At 46.0% G+C, this 13,059-nt stretch overlaps 1 protein-coding gene across 14 annotated transcripts in view; it reads right to left on the bottom strand.

The window, feature by feature from the left end:
- The window catches only part of ENOX1 (ecto-NOX disulfide-thiol exchanger 1), a 557,584-nt gene that overhangs the window by 49,547 nt on the left and 494,978 nt on the right, over window positions 1-13,059 (bottom strand). For 12 of the 14 annotated variants that reach the window (XM_045477335.1, XM_045477389.1, XM_045477378.1 and 9 more), the window contains one exon: window positions 10,491-10,547. The exons of the other annotated variants lie outside the window; for them this stretch is intronic. In XM_045477335.1, coding sequence (XP_045333291.1) covers window positions 10,491-10,547 — 57 coding nt within the window. The remainder of the gene's footprint in view (window positions 1-10,490; window positions 10,548-13,059) is intronic. 14 annotated transcript variants of the gene reach the window in all.

Here is a 13,059-nt window from a genome sequence, read left to right as displayed (position 1 = left end):
GCTGTGTGAGTCCAGGAGGCTCCCGACACTCTCCCCTACTACCTTCGGGAGGCACTACAACAAGCTTCTGCTTCTGTCCGCCTTCATTCTAGGTGGCTTTTCCCATGAATGTTCCCAAACTTTCTTCCTACTCACTTCCGATCGGCGTATCAGCTAGTGCGAAGCTGTATCTCGTGGGAGGCAGGAGAACTGTGATTAAGCCCTCGGGGTTTATTTGGCTTTAAAATGATGTTGCTTGCACTCAAGTCATGTCTGTATGCTTCTGCATGCATCTCTTATTGCTGGTTTGGGGCGTACATGTGTCTTCTGGGCCATATTAGGAATAAAAACTTCTTTCTCCTTTTGGGATTCGAACCCATTTTGTTAATTGATCACTCTTCTCGATCTTATGTATTTCCTCCGGAGGGTGGACAAGCCTCATTTGGGTGCGGGCGGCTTGGTTCTGTGAGTCTGGATCTGGGGTCCACACAGAGAACAGGCTCTATATAAGTCCTTAGCCCACCGAGACGTCTGATCTCCCGTTCACAGCCCAGAACCCCACATAACGTGTCTCGGTATTGTTCTTCTAAATTGTTCATGAAGCACACAGTTTGCCTTTCTCTTTAGAATGCAGATACCCTTGCGGTTGTGTTCCCTCTCCTGTTGAAGAACTCAGTCTCCTCTCTCTATGGTAACGACCACACATTATTGTTGGCGGTGTATCTCATCACTTACCATGTAGGCTTTGAGCGCCAACATTTTTTTTTTTTTTCAACGTTTATTTATTTTTGGGACAGAGAGAGACAGAGCATGAACGGGGGAGGGGCAGAGAGAGAGGGAGACACAGAATCGGAAACAGGCTCCAGGCTCTGAGGCATCAGCCCAGAGCCTGACGCGGGGCTCGAACTCACGGACCGCGAGATCGTGACCTGGCTGAAGTCGGACGCTCAACCGACTGTGCCACCCAGGCGCCCCTGAGCGCCAACATTTTTAAAGGATCAGTGGATCTCGTGCCATCCCTAAATCCCAACCACATGGAAATCTTCCACATTTAAAAAGTCCTTAAACGGTAGATGGATTAACTAACACGTGGTTAAAGAATATTCACTGCATACTGTCCGTGACAGCAAAAAAAAAAAAAAAATTGAAGTCCCACGGTAGGAATGGATTAAATAAACTAGAGCACATCTGTGGCATGAAGTAGTAGATGGCCATCAAAAGTCACATTAAGAAAATACTTAACGTGGGGGAAAGGCTAATGGCTTATATGGGGAAAAGTGTAGGCTGTACGTGATCTGCTACAAGTGAGCTAGAAATGTATGCACGTGCACATGGACAAAGACGGGGAAACGTGAAGGAGTGGAAGTGTTTTTTTTTTTTTCTTTCTTTACAGTTTCCTGCATTTTCTAAATTTTTCACAAGGACAAAATGGTGCTTTTAAGATAGGAGCATTCATATATAGGCCTATGGGATCCATACATCACAAGTCTTCCATTTTGAGCAACTGCTTTTGCTTCTACATCGGGTAGGATCATTCAGCCTTTAGGGGAAAGTGAGCAAAACCTTGGTGGGTGAGCATCCTGTCTTCTGCAAGCCTGCTTGTAATCCAGAGCACTCGTTTATCAAAGCGAATTTCAAGAGCCATGGGCTCAGTTGTGATCTGGGGCGTTCGGCCACACGTACTATTCATACCGCGAGACATTGTTCGTTTATCAAGTTAAAATTTATGAGAAATGTTTGCTCGTCTTGCAGAACGCTCGCAGAAGAAGTTACTCGCAGGCCAAGGTTTTACGTACAACTGGTCTCCAAACTAGAAAACTGTTTTGTTTCAGATCTTTGTTTTAGCTATACAGGTCCCCCTGTCCACGTGAGGCCGTTTTACATAGAGCTGAAACTTATGTCTCCTTTCCCTATACTTCTCTAACCTGGCCTGGGCAAAGAAGGTGTTTCCATTTCTCCAAACCCAACGCATGGCCAAGCAGCTACTACCAACTCCTGTCTTGACAAAAAGGACAGACCACGTAGTCCCCAGCTCCACCGGGGGAAACACATCATTGGTTGGCAGCGAGGAGCTTGTTAGGAAAACTTCTCACGTGTTTACTGGAAACAAGCACTGACCATGAAGCCAGCCTCTGTCTGTTTTTGACGTCTCATCCTTCCTGCGGGCTCTGCACGGGCTGGAAAGTGGGTGTGGTACAGAGCCTCTTCCAGGCCTCAGTCCCTCTCAAGGGTGCCGGATTGGGATGTGTGTGGGTTTTATTATTATTATTATTATTATTATTATTATTATTATTTAATGTTTATTTATTTTTGAGACAGAGAGTGTGAGCCGGGAAGGGGAAGAGAAAGAGGGGGACAAAAGATCTGAAGCGGGCTCCGGGTCAACAGCAGAGAGCCCAGTGTGGGGCTCGAACTCACGGATTGTGAGATCATGACCTGAGCTGAGGTTGGACGCTCAACTGACTGAGCCACGCGGGTGCCCCAATGTGGGTTTTTTTTTTAGGCGGAGTTATAGATTTTATGGCAACGGCAGGACACGTGGTTAATTCACAGCAGAAAACGTGGTAAGGCAGTTGTATGGGGGCAGGAGGCTGTGGAGAGGGAAGCAGAGGCAGAGGATGGGGAAGGAAGCATCAGCAAGAGAAAAGCCGTAATGCTACAGGAACTAGAATTTGAGGAAAAGGCGAGTTCTGGATGGCAGCATTTGGTATGTGAGGACAGGAATATATGACAGAAAGGAAATTTTAGTCACGACAAGTCCACCTTCTTGATTTCAAACATCTACGGAGCAAGGGTGACCTCAGTCACCCAGAGACGTGGGTCCGTCTCTCCCCGGAGGAAGACAAAGTGGCTATTGGCTTTCCAGTTGAGCTTTCTAGGGGCCCTCATGCTCCCTAGGTACCTACATATCATATATCTCATTCCTGTCAGATTCTCCTCTCCATGGAGCCAGTCCTTACGGTAAAGGTCTCATCTCCAGAGAGTTGCCGGAAACACGCAAGTAAATTACCTCAAGCCCATTATGCCCACTGTGATATTAACTTGATGGCAGAGAATAAGCCCTGACGGAATGAAACACAGGCCAAGCAAGTTTTGACAAGCGCAGGGCACAATGACAGGGGCTGAGCTCACCTGGGCTAAACCCCGTCTACACACCTCACTGACGGGTCTCCAGAACCCAGTGCGGCACCTGGCACGTGGAAGGCCGGGGTAATAACGACGCCTAACGCGTGCTGATGATGTCAACGCCGTCAAGCAATGCTCACAATAACCCTAACGAGGCAGGTGTGATTATTACTTTCGTTTCCGGAGTGGAAAAAAAATGTAGGTGGAAGACACTCAAGGTCTCCTGGACAGGAAGGGGGGCTGCACCAAGATGGAAGCCAGGCCGCCTGGTGCCCGGATCTATTCCAAAGCCCTATACTCTGCTGCTTCCCCCACAATGATGACTTCACTAACTGAGTGAAAAGGGGACAGCAGGACAGACTGGGGACTCTGTACAGGCTGAGGGTGGCGGGGAATGGTGAGAAGAGAGATCTCCAGGGCTGCAGGAACTGTGATGTCCATCCGCAGTCTCACACCCAGTCCCGCCAGGCGCCGGCTTGCCAGGTCAGGGGCTCCGGTTGCCCTCACAGAGCCTGTGGAATGGGGTGTGGGAAGAGTGAGTCCTTTCTGTCTTGTCTACTCCCCTTCCGGTTCCAGGTTGGGGACCCCCCGAGAGCAGGTGGCAGGTTGTATAGGGGGGGAAAGGACGGGACTGAGTTCATGTCTTTGCCTTTTAAGAATCTGAGCCTTTCCTGCAGGGCTTTTCTTTTTCTTTCCTGCCTTATCGAATACACCAGTGTATATTCTTCTCTCTTGGGCTCGCCTGCCTCAAGGATGAAAGCCACGTCCCGAACCCGGGCAGAGGACGGACCCAGCACTTGTGGGGCTTCAGCCGTAGACGTCATTAAAATACACGGTTAACAATGGCTTTCTGCTGCGGTGTGCTCAACTTGAACAATGTTCTTCACCCAGCATCTCTTCTATACACTCCCAACGTCTTTACTCTGACAGATTTAAAGACAACTCTGAGGATTTACTTCCTTACAGAGGCAGCGCGAAAAACCGCAAAGTGTTTCTCTCTTTTGTGTTTTTGTTTTATTGTCGGCTGGGAAGGGTGTTGTACTTCACAGCGGCAACCTCCAGCATCATGAATTAAGCCTCTTTACAGGTTGCAAATGATTTCTCCGACCCCAGTGTGTGAGCCTGGGTTGTGCATCCAGAAGACGGGGGTGTCACGGCTTTCGTATGGCAGAAACGAGGACGGGAGGAGTGGAAATTAATGGGAAACTTTTAAACAAAGTTGTTTATACGCTGCAGGCTTCAGCTGCCACTTTACTTGATTTCTCCTACTTATTCCTACATTTCTTTTTTTTTTTTTATAATTGTAATTACATTCTTTTTGTGAATGTTTGTTTCTTTTTGAGAGAGAGAGACAGAGAGAGCATGAGTGGGGGGGGAGGCAGAGACAGAGAGACACATACAGAATCTGAAGCAGGCTCCAGGCTCCAAGCCGTCACCATAGAGCCCCACGCCGGGCTCGAACTCAGCAACCACGAGATAATGACCTGAGCCAAAGTTGGATGCCTCGACTAAGCCACCTAGGTGCCCCTAGTGCTGCATTTCTCTCACCCTCTCCCTTCCCCTCCATTTTCTTCCATGTTCTCACCAAACATCCACACGTAAGGATCACAGGTGGGGATAGCTCTGGGAGGAAGGTCATCAAAAATGATGCAAGATAAGGGCAGATTTTTCTTTTTCTTTTAGATTTTGGTATCTGTTATGCATTAATTACCAGGGACCAGGCTAGGTATTCAGAAGTTCTAGGGATTAGGAGATAGCTCAGAGACAGAGATAAAAGGAAAATTTATGGTTTGCCTTTTAGGAAAGAAAACTGGGGCCTGGAATAACTGAAATCTTTAAATGAACCATAATAAAGGCTAGTTTTAAACTTGAGTACACTTAGAAGGTTGGACTGCCCAGCTGTCATTAACATATCCAGTTCCAAACACAAGGAAAAGTCTATTTAAAATCAGTACTCTTGGAGAGCAAGGCCTTTGCCGGTGATCTCAGGTTCTGGCTCTAATGGGTTTAAATTGGACCTCAGAAAACTTTCCTCCTGAGCACAAGCTTGCAGGTCTTCAGATGGGGACCGGGGTAGGTCAGTTTGGGGACCTCGGGAATAGCAGACAAAGTGTTGGTCAGAGACTGTTGTTGGCTCAATAAAACATAAAAACAGTAGAAAAGGAATATTAACAGGTCAAATCTAAGTGTGGTTAACATCCCATAAGCTGGACAACGCTCGGGACTAAGGCAAGAGGGTTAGTAAATTGCAAGACGAGACATATTTGTTATGAGTCCCTTCAGGACCACTAATGGCTACCATAAGTGTCCATCTGCCACACGACATTCTAAATGCTAAACAATTCTGCAAGTCTGAAACTCCCTGCCAGACTCCATGACATGCCTATTAATATACAGTATCCCCCAGAAACAAATATGAAAGAGGCAGAACAAGATTTATGGGCATGTTAATTACAGCATTATTTATAATAGTAAAAAAATGGGAAGTTAAATGCCGAACACATAGGTCTGTGGTTCAATTATTTCCTATCTGCATTACACAGCCATTAAGAATCATGTCTTTGAGGAACATTTGGTGACAAAAAAAATACTTATGATATAATGAGAAATCAAAAATGTACAAAACTGAAGACAATATGATAATATTTATTTATGGCTTTTCCCCTCTGGTCATATATATGCACATGACTGGAAAAAACTAAAATAAAATATTAATAGTGGTTATCTCTGAGTAATGAGATGTTAAGTTATTTTTCTTCACCTCTGTATTTTTTTCCTATGATTTTCCAGTTTCATACAGACTACTTCTTTTATAATAAAATATATTGTTTTTAAAAAGCAACTGTCAACTCTCATAAGAATATCCAGCTAAGCCTGCACCAGTCCTGTATAATTATTATTAATAAATAATATGTAAAATTCCTGCCCATGTGACTAATTATAGAGAAAAAAAAAATCTATATGTCTTAGTCAATAACCTCTGTGCCAGAGGCTTTAAACCTCATGATCTGCATTAAAATTCATCTTGTCATCGGCACAAGAACAGACACCCAGGTCAATGGAACAGAATAGAGAACCCAGAAATGGACCCACAAACGTATGGCCAACTCATCTTTGACAAAGCAGGAAAGACTATCCAATGGAATAAAGACAGTCTCTTCAGCAAGTGGTGCTGGGAAAACTGGACAGCAACATGCAGAAGAATGAACCTGGGCCACTTTCTTACATCATACACAAAAATAAACTCAAAATGGTTGAAAGACCTAAATGTAAGACAGAAAGCCATCAAAATTTTCGAGGAGAAAGCAGGCAAAAACCTCTTCGATCTTGGCCGCAGCAACTTCTTACTCAACCCGTCTCCGGAGGCAAGGGAAACAAAAGCAAAAATGAACTTACTGGGACCTCATCAAAATAAAAAGCTTCTGCACAGTGAAGGAAGCAATCAGGAAAACTAAAAGGCAACTGACAGAATGGGAGAAGATATTTGCAAACAACATATCAGATAAAGGGCTAGTATCCAAAATCTATAAAGAACGTATCAAACTCAACACCCCAAAAGCAAATAATCCAGTGAAGAAATGGGCAAAAGACATGAATAGACACTTCTCCAAAGAAGACATCCAAATGGCCAACCGACACATGATAAAATGCTCAGTATCACTCATCATCAGGGAAATACACATCAAAACCACAATGAGATACCACCTCACTCCTGTCAGAATGGCTCACGTTAACAACTCAGGCAACAACAGATGTTGGTGAGGATGCGGAGAAAGAGGATCTCTTTTGCATTGTTGGTGGGAATGCAAGCTGGTGAAGCCACTCTGGAAAACAGAATGGAGGCTCCTCAAAAAACTAAAAATAGAACTACCCTATGACCCAGCAACTGCACTACTAGGCATTTATTCAAGGGATATAGGTGTGCTGTTTCGGAGGAACACATGCACCCCCATGTTGATAGCAGCACTCTCAACAATAGCCAAAGTATGGAAAGAGCCCAAATGTCCACTGATGGATGAATGGATAAAGAAGATGTGGTGTATACACACACACACACACACACACACACACACACACACACACACACTGGAGTATTACTTGGCAATCAAAAAGAATGAAATTTTGCCATTTGCAACTATGTGGATGGAACTGGAGGGTATTATGCTAAGCGAAATTAGTCAGTCAGAGAAAGGTAAATATCATATAACTTCACTCACATGAGGACTTTAAGAGACAAAACAGAGGAACATTAGGGAAGGGAAACAAAAATAATAAAAAAACAGGGAGGGGGACAAAACAGAAGAGACTCTTAAATATGGAGAACAAACAGAGGGTTACTGGAGGGGTTGTGGGAGGGGGGATGGGCTAAATGGGTAAGGGGCACTAAGGAATCTACTCCTGAAATCATTGTTGCACTCTATGCTAATTTGGATGTGAATTAAAAAAAATAATAAACAACAAAAACAACAATACAAAATTCATCCTGTCAAAATTCTGCCTTCTATACCAACTACTATTTATGTGGCTAGATGAAGAGAGGGAATTGATACGCTAAGCCAAGTGTTTATGTACCTGGTTTCCCCGAGCACTCTTACGGATGAGGAAGGTGAAAGTCAAATCACTTGCCCTGGTCACACGGCTATTCAGGGATCAAAATGAACCCAAACCTTCTCAATCTAGTTTGAAAGCCTGATGCCTTCTACCACCACAAGGCCGATGGAAACTTTACAGGAGACAGAGACTTCATTTCAGACATTTAAAACGACCTTCACCCAGGGGCGCCTGGGTGGCGCAGTCGGTTAAGCGTCCGACTTCAGCCAGGTCACGATCTCGCGGTCCGTGAGTTCGAGCCCCGCGTCAGGCTCTGGGCTGATGGCTCAGAGCCTGGAGCCTGTTTCCGATTCTGTGTCTCCCTCTCTCTCTGCCCCTCCCCCGTTCATGCTCTGTCTCTCTCTGTCCCAAAAATAAATAAAACGTTGAAAAAAAAAATAAATAAAAAAAATAAAACGACCTTCACCCGATACTATGCAAGCGCTTCTAATGTGTGGCCAAAATAACTTTTTTTTTTTTTTTCCATTCACATAACCCAGCGGAGGTAGTAGGGAACTGCCCAAAGGAGACAACATTACAGACAGAAAAGAGCAAGACCCGTGGATTATCCACCTGCTGGGAAAGCCCTAAAAGAATAGGCAGTGATTATAGAAACTAGCCCAACCTTTGGCCCAGTGAGAAAGGGGGGCACGGAGGGGGGCACTGGCAAGTGCTGCTGGGCTCCATCATCCCACAAACCTCTCACCCACCCTTGGCCACAGTGTTGCACCTCCCTCCTACTTGGCCTCAACCCTGTCTCTCAACAGTCGTTGCTTCTGTCGACTTTTCTATCGTGGGCTTTTCCAGCCCACACCCTGGATTCTAGAGAGGTCTCTTTCAAAGCTAAAAACTTTCTTCTAGAAAGGATAAAAGACTTCAAAGATGACCTTCCACTTTTTTCATTGAATAATGAATGCCTTTTGACATTTCTCAAAACGAGAGGGACTAGATATTGTGTGAGGCCTGTCTTCACACGCATCGTCAATTTAATTTGACCAACAGATGAGCTTATAATCATAACAGCCTCCTGCTCAGAACCTCACAATTACAAAGTGCCTCCACATCCATTATCTCATTTGCTTCTCACCATAAGCCTTACAAGAAGGAAAGACAGGTAATATCATCCCCATTTTGTAGACCAGGAAATCGAGGCATCCTGCCACTTTGCCTTGTTGGATTTGACGGCGGCTTTCCTCAGGAGACACAGAGGGACTGACTCTGAGGGAGAAGCATGTGAAGGTTCTGGTCGAGAATGCAGCAGCAATGTGTCCCAGGAGGACAGGACCCTGGAAAAAAGGCTCCACGGTAAGGCAGGGGTTTATGAAATACCGGAGTGGGAAGAGAAACTATTTAGGTGGCAATGTTGCCTGTGGAGAGCTCTGTATGCATGGCTTCCTCCTCTGCTTTCTCAATCCTCTCCGTTCTCCAAAGCTAACCCAAATCCCACCGATCTGGGAAGCTGCTCTCGGTTGTCCACCACCGCGAGACCATCGTAGTGACGTCTCACATGCCTCAGCCCGTTACGACTTCATGACACATGTTTGAGGTAGGCATCGCCATCCATTTTACAAATAGGAAAATGAAACTCCGAAGTGCTGACCTGCCCCCGGTTGACCCAGTTAATAGGCAGCAAAGTCCAGATTTCAAACTACACCGCATCACAGCTGCCTCCCCTTGTGACACACTTTTCACGTCCTGCCTATCGCCCGTGTGTTCCCTCATCCCCAACTCAGTTACAAGTTCTTGGAGGGCAGACGGCAAGCCTTCTATTTTCTCTGTAACCACCCCCACCCCCCCCCCCAGCACGTAGTAGAACTCTACGTACGCAGTAGACTCTCCATAAACGTCATACGTTAAATATCCGTTTTGCAGGAACAGTAGTTATTAAAGAGGGATTTTTTTGGTACTTTGGATGTCAGGCGTTCCACGGTATATAATTAAAACAAGAGTGAACATGAAGTGTATAATTTCTCCCAGCTCTAGCTTAATCAGGCATTCATTACCACGTCTGATTCTGCGTTATGTGAAAAGAACTGCGTAGTAAGCATTTTCTGTGATGACGATAATCAAATACGTACAGATATCAGAGAGATTTTTAAAAAGACAAAAGCACAACCATCATACATAGGGAGAGACAATGATCTACGTGGCATAATATTCCACCTGAGACTACAGAACTTCCAAGGCACAGAGAACACCGGACTGATCTTGGGCAACTGGATACACAAGGAACCCTAAGAGAAAAAGTCTGTGCTAACTGGGATCTTGCACCATTACTCTTGTATCAAGAAGATGGATGCACCATGCTCCTGTTCTGGGTCAGAAACAAGAGAGGCGTCGCTTTCAAGGGCTTTTCTGAGAGACGGGGTCTGCTCTGAAACCTCTCCGGCATAACAATCATTTCATTACCATCTTCAGTGACCAGCAAACTCAATAAATACGCATGCAATACACAACTTATTACCCCCCGTTTGGTCTCATTCCATTTGCCCTCCCAACACGTCATTAGTGTATAGCTTTGAAAATACAAAGGACTCAAAGAAATTCACGGAGACGAGAATTTTTATGGTAGAGATTAGCTCAAGTACCTCTAAAACTGACATTTGATAACTTAAGCTAACAAGAGCAGTGCCTGTCTACCACACTTTACTGCCAAACCATTCAGAGTAATCTTAATAAACCACCGAGGGGCAGGACTTCTGATCTCCTTTGTGTCATAAATAAAGTGCCACATACCTGTGGGCATTCAACCAACATCAAGCAACAAGAGCAAATACTGGGTCAGTGGTACCTACATTTGTGTCCTCATGGCTGTGGCCGTTGGTCTCGACCAATTCCTTGGTACCTTTTAACTGCAAATTTCAAGAAGAAACAAAACAAAACAAAAACCCCACATGAGTAAGCAAGCATGTCTGTTAAATATACATCATCCTGTTAACTCTGATTTATCCGGGGTTGCACTTTATAAAACTTCCAAGGAAAGAGAACCAAAAAAACCAGATGGAGCATATAATTCTAATGAGTCTTACTGAAACAAGCTTGAGACCAATATTTTAGAAAACTTGATGGCTGGCAAAAAATAAATGGGTCTTGGTCATTACTTTTTAAATAATAAGATCAGAAAGCAGTTCCATAGGCATAAAATGTATAAAATTGGTTCTTAAGAATAACAAATGATTTCATTTCCTAGTTGTATTGCTATTAATTTAAACCCTGCAGTGTTTGCAAGTTGCCACCAGCTGATGTTAGACTAATGATGACTCGTGAATGATGTATTTTCCGTTGTTTTAACATGCCACAGTGCTATTGTACATGTCCTCCTTGAGAACATATTTGAATGACTGGCATTGTTTCTGGAGGCCTAAACAAAAAGATGATTTTCTTCTTCTTCTTCTTTTTTTTTTTTTTTTTTTTTTTTTGCAAAGGAAGAATCGGGAAGACATCTCCTTGGTCACTGAGGCATTAGAAGAAAAGCTATTGCTCAAATGAGATTTTTAACAGCGAACACCTGAAAACACTACTCCCTCTACTCTCTCTCAGAAGGCTTAGCAATAATCAGTTATCTGGAGATTTCTGGAGACCTTTAATTGGCATTTTATCAAAGCAGGCATTGTGAGCCGAGAGCAAGGGCAAGGGGGGGGCGGGCCTTGCGGCCGTTGCCAGCACTGCTTCCTGGCTTTTTAATGCTTAGGAAGCAGCCCCTGCTGGATCATCGTTTTTTTTTAAGCCTAAAATAAAATGGTGGGAAATAAATGCTGAAAGTCTGAAAGAAAATAAATGCACGTACACCCGTGATGTGTCCGATCTGACACGCTGGTTCTTTCTGGCTATTTGTACATATCAAAATGAAAGCTTGTGTGTGTGTGTGTTTAGGCAATGTCAAACCGTCAGCAAGAAAGCCACACACTGTCCGTGTCAAGAGAGGGGCTTTGCGAAAGGAAGGGGAACATGTAGAAACTGAGCCTGGGGCAGCCGACGATGGACCAGAGGCTCTTGGGCTTGTTTCCATGTGGCTCCCACTTGGGACAACAATTCCGCCCGCTGGTCTTCGGGGCTACATCATGGGTGTTTCCGCACACAGCAATCGCGACGTGTTACGGACGTGACGAACAAAAGGGTGCCAGCGCGATAGCCAGGCCATCCGTTACCAGAGGGCACAGGGGGACTGAACAAGACCCTCCGTGTTTTCCCGTCCGAAGGTTTTCTCATTGCAGGTGTTCCTTATCGTCTTTCTCTTGGCTCACCATAGGTCCCGCGGTTCGTGCTTCCGTCGGGTCGAGCGGGCCTAGCTCTGAAAGCTTTGTTATTTTGCAGCAGAAGGCAAGGACCCGCTCCACCTTTCCGGGTTTACCAGCACAGACGTGCCCACGGCTCTCCTCCCTTTTACACGGACTCCTTGGTGCGACTCCACGCCCTCTTGTCTTGCCACACCCCCGGCTGGCTCCCCCCCCCCCCCCCCCCCCCCCCCGGTGCTCCCTGTCCGCCAGTTCTGTTCCTTCCCCTGCTCTCATCTTCCAGAACCGCCACAGGCCAGCGCTCCCTCCTGCAGCGGCGGGCTAGCCACTGCCGTGCCCTCCCCGGCCTCTCCCTGTCCTCCTCTCCTCGAGCTACTCGCTTCCTCCAGGTGGAGCAGAGGAGCGTCTCGTCTGAGGGTACCTGGGCTTGTGAACAAGCACCAGACGCTGCCACCGTGGCACAGGAGGCGAGGGGCGGGAGCCAGGGGGCCCGGGAGGGGCCCGGAGGAGCCGCATCCTAGCAAACAAGGAGGGCCGGGGACCTTCTGGGGAGCCTCGGGAATAACCCTGCCTTCCCTCACAACCTAGTCTTGCTTTTGCTTTTTAGGATTCCCATCACGTGGCATCACTTTAAATAGCAGAATACCAAGTCTTCAGAAAAAGGTGTATCTTTTCCTGTCTCGTGTGTGTGTGTGTGTGTGTGTGTGTGTGTGTGAGACAGCATCTAAGCCCGCGCAGCCATACTGTCCAGGAGCGATGCTATTTGTGTAGGCCTTATGTATGCAGGCACTGAAGAAGTGTTTACACACGTAGTTACTCTACGTAAGTCCAAAGGAAGCCTTATCGGGCAATGTTCTTGGAAGTACACAGGTGCCTTTGCAAGTGTATGTCTGTCTGTGGCGTGGGGGTGGCTGCAAGGAGATGGAAGGAACACGGCCAATGTGTGCTCCCAACCGCAAGGATGACAGGGGCTCCGGGCTAGAGGATGTCACAAAATAGACTGCCGGTGGCTACGGCAGCCAAATGCACGTGGCTGCAGTGTGTCCCCGGCCTGCTCAGACACGTGTCCTTCTGATGCCTTTGTTTGAAAAGAGCCGTCCCGTTTAAATTAGGGCAGCAGACTGAAACA

Source organism: Leopardus geoffroyi, chromosome A1 (assembly GCF_018350155.1).
Source record: "Leopardus geoffroyi isolate Oge1 chromosome A1, O.geoffroyi_Oge1_pat1.0, whole genome shotgun sequence".
In the NCBI taxonomy this organism is placed as follows: Eukaryota; Metazoa; Chordata; class Mammalia; order Carnivora; family Felidae; genus Leopardus; species Leopardus geoffroyi.
Note: the sequence above shows the minus strand (reverse complement) of the source record. Positions and strands in the feature narration are given on the sequence as shown.